Source organism: Chrysochloris asiatica, unplaced genomic scaffold (assembly GCF_000296735.1).
Source record: "Chrysochloris asiatica unplaced genomic scaffold, ChrAsi1.0 scaffold00390, whole genome shotgun sequence".
NCBI lineage: Eukaryota > Metazoa > Chordata > Mammalia > Afrosoricida > Chrysochloridae > Chrysochloris > Chrysochloris asiatica.
In genome coordinates, this window is record NW_006408908.1 from 1,260,996 (window position 1) to 1,264,939 (window position 3,944).

At 45.1% G+C, this 3,944-nt stretch overlaps 1 protein-coding gene across 1 annotated transcript in view; it reads left to right on the forward strand.

The window, feature by feature from the left end:
• The first annotated feature begins 306 nt into the window (after nt 1-306).
• UGT3A2 (UDP glycosyltransferase 3 family, polypeptide A2) overlaps nt 307-3,944 on the forward strand; it is a 25,819-nt gene continuing 22,181 nt past the window's right edge. The window contains exons 1-2 of the mRNA XM_006876546.1: nt 307-400; nt 3,811-3,912. Of these exons, the coding sequence (XP_006876608.1) occupies nt 307-400; nt 3,811-3,912 (196 nt within the window). The remainder of the gene's footprint in view (nt 401-3,810; nt 3,913-3,944) is intronic.

A 3,944-nucleotide genomic window follows, 5' to 3' on the forward strand; every position in this document is an offset into this window, starting at 1 on the left:
GGGGGAGGGGGGAATACGTTAATGATGTGGACTGAGTGGGGTTAAGGATTGAGCTCCCTAATTCCTCCTTTCTACTTCCCTGGTGTGAAATAACAGCCAGTGGAGGACGGACTGGGGCAGGAGGAGCGGAAAGACGAGATGGGAAGGAGGGAGGAAAAGAGAGGTGGAATCCCGACTTTAACCCCAGTCCACGCTCACAGGCAGCCTGCAGGTCACGCGCTCTGCCCGGCACTCCGCACCACGACCCGAGAGCGCACGGGATCCCTGGTCGGGGCGCAGGGCTCCGTGGTGTCCCTAAGAGTGAACATGGCTGCACAGCGGGCACTGCTTCTCCTTGGCTTCCTTCTGTTTAGGGGCCTGCTTTCAGAGGCCGCCAAAATCCTGACTGTGTCCTTGGTGGGTGAGTGCTGGCCCCCGGGAATCCATAGATGGGAGCGTCACGAACCCACTCAAGAGCTCAGGCATCCAGCGTGCACAGAAGGACGCTCTGGGATGCCCCTCACCCTGGGGACTGGTGGTCTTGGCCGCGCAAGAGAAGTGAGAGGGGAGCGGCCTGTGGGCAAGGAGGGGCTCTGTTGGAGAACACCACTTTCCTTTCTTGCCTGTTTTCCTGCTCAAGAGGAGCTCCCCATTTCGAGGAGGAGCTGTGGTAGGAAGTAGGAGACCCCCATCTTGTACAGGACTCGGGCCGCCCCCTCCAGAGCATCTTGGTGAGATCAGGGCAGGTGCTCTGGGGCTGCAGTCCATGTTCTCAAAGCCCAGTTAGAGCAGAGAAGGTATTTCATCACAATCAGGGAAAAAATCTCAAACCAAACCGATGCCCATCAAGTCATTTCACCTCATAGTGACCGTATTGGACAGAGCAGAAGTGTCCCTTAGGGTTTCTGAGACTATACAGGAACAGGCAGCCTCACCTCTTCTCGGGAGGAGGCTGGCTGGCAGTTAGAAGCCCAGCTCTTAACCCACTGCGCTACCAGGGCTCCTTGACAATCTGAACAGAACTGAATAGGTCTATCTCGCAGAGCTTCCTTTCCTTTCACCCCTGAGGTTTAAAGTTTGTGACCCGAGTGTGTGGCTCACTCTGGATTTTATTTCCTTCACTTCTGCTCCCAGGGCAACGGAAGATGAGAGGAAAAATATAAAGAATCAAGAGGTCATCAAGATCCTCTAGGCAACCCACCCTGAAAGTATTGTTGTTGTTGGTAAGTGCCATCGAGTAGGATCCGACCCATAGCGACCCTATACAGGGTTTCCAAGGAGCAGCTGGTGAGCTTGAACCGCCAAGCTTGCAGTTCAAAAGGCTTTGTAGTCTGGCGCATTAACCCACAGCGCCACACCAGGACGCCACCCTCAAAGTATAGTGGGCTCCTTTTAGATCACTTAAGATCATGGACAATCAATTTGGGGATCTTAGAGCTGAAAGATCTCCAAGGCGTCTTGGTGTGGCACGGTGGGATAAAGCGCTAGACAGCAAAGTCGGTTTGAAAGCAATGCCAGCTATTCAAGTTCATCAATTGCCGTTTGGAAACCCTATACAGGGCCCCCATGAGTTGGAACCAACTCATCAGCACTTAATAACAACAACAACAAGAGAGCTGGGAGGAACTTTAGAGTTGGATCTAAAGTTGAATTTGGCTCCTCTTTAGTTTTTCCAAAAGTAACCGTGGTGGTGCTATGGATTAGGCATTGGGCTGCTAAGTCTAGGTGGGTAGTTCAAATCCACCAGCTGTTCCTTGGGAGAAAGATAAGACTATTTGCTCTTCTAAAGATTTGCAGTCTCCGAACTCAGAGATAGTATTGTTATGGGCAATCTTTTGGATGACAGTGAGCTTGGTTGTTGGTTTCCCTGAGAGGGAAAACAGAATCAGGGAACTGAAGCATCTTTTGCAAAACTACACCAGACTTCCTTAGCGGTAAACCCCAAGAATTCCTTAACATTTTTGTACCCCAAGACGATCTTCTCCACAACTTCCCCTCTTAAACCCTTTAAAAAATTTTTATTAATCATTGCAATGAAACAAAGTAGATAGGATGAGTGCAAAACCAGTGTTCTCCCATGTAAATTATCACTCACTTCACAACAAAAGCTTTAAAAATAAATAAATGAAATGAAAACTGCTGAATCAAAATAAATAATGTGGCGAGGTCCATATGTATTGGAGAACATCTCACTACAAAAAGGAGTTACATGGTATAAAAGACTCACTTAAAAGAACTGGCAATAATTCACCAAATTTACTGGTCATGGCTGCAGATAGTCCACTATCTTCCCAATTTCATTTGTTTTATAATCTTAATTATAACTCTCTCAAATAAACAAAAAATTTTAAATAAAAGAAAATATGACAATAAAAAGAAAACAAAAATTTTAAATGCTAAACCTTTTTTAAAATGTGGGGATTTCATTTTTAAAGGAAATTTATTAACAAAAACAAAACAAAAAATGGTCAAGGCAAAAAATGGTTAAACTCCATTAATAACTCTTCTTCTCTAATTCTTAGTAGTGACGAACGAAAAAGACTCCCTTACCGCTTAAAAGTTCACTGTAATCCTGCCTCTGACCATGAGAGAGAGGTGGGCGGGTGTGTGTGTGTGTGTGTGTGTGTGTGTGTGTGTGTGTGGTGGTGTCTGTGAATTACTAACAGCCCCTTCTTTGCCTCTGGTGCACCCTTGTTCACCAAGACCCATGATGAATGGCTGTGTGCATTCTTCCCAGTACCCAGGTCTTACATTGATTAAAACGAACTGCAGAAGCAGGCAGTGTGAGATGTAGGGTGACCTCAGTGGTGACCCCAGACCACAGAAGTACGTGTAAAATACTGAGTCCAAGAGCTACAAAAATAATAAGACCTTCAGCTCTCAAATACCCATATTACCCTAATTCTTGGCATTTGCTATTTCCTTCTCTCCTGATCTTACTTTCTCTGTTTCTGGGGTCTTTAGATTCTATCAAAACTTGTTAATGGTATGATGGAACTTGTACCTTCTCTTTCCTTAGCATCCTGGTATTGTGTCCTATGACCAGCGATTCTCAGTGTCACATGAAAATAGTATCCGGCAAACTAGCCCCACGTCCCACAGTTGTCCTGTTATGCCTTAAGTCTAAAGTGATCAAAGTCCAGGCTCAAATTGAGAAACTTCTTGCCAAATACATTTGAGGCATAAGAATTTTGGCTCTAAGCCATGGTTCCACCTCTCTCTCCTCCAATGGTTATGTTTGGACTGACTTTGTACCTCCCATATTTTTGGAACCTGTTGTTGTTATTGTTAAGTGGCATTGAATAGGTTCTGGCTCATAATAACCCTGTCTAGGGTTTCCATGGAGTAGCTGGTAAACTTGAACGGCCAACCTTGTGGTTAGCAGTCTAGCGTGTACCCTACCAACATCCTTCAGTAGCATAAATTTCCAAAGAGAGGGTCTTGGAAAGAACTCTGATTGATTGTCTATTAAGAAGCATTTACATTCATAGGAATAGCACGATGCCAGAAATCTGACCATGCAGTTATTTCTTTAGAACATAAGTTTCCATGAGGTCCCTGACAGCATGGCCCCTGAATGAGGCACTCTCAACACACGTGCACAGAACTTTTCAGTGGAGGATTGTAACAGGGTAAAGATTTAGAACCATGTTCTGGACATCTGGCCTGATAGGGTTATCCCAGGGAGCTGGAGGGACTGATAGAGGCTTTATTCTTCTATTCACCACCTAGTTTCTGGTTTTATTACCCTCCTCTCCTGCTTTTCTCCCCCATCAACTTCGGAATCTCCATTCTTATATTTACAAAAATGAAGTTGCGTATTTTTCCTAGGTGGAAGCCATTATCTACTGATGGACCAGGTGTCTCAGATTCTTCAAACTCATGGTCATAATGTGACCTTATTTCAACAGCAAGGACTTTCGTTAATTTCAGGTATCTTTTCTTTCTTACTAATTGACTTTTGT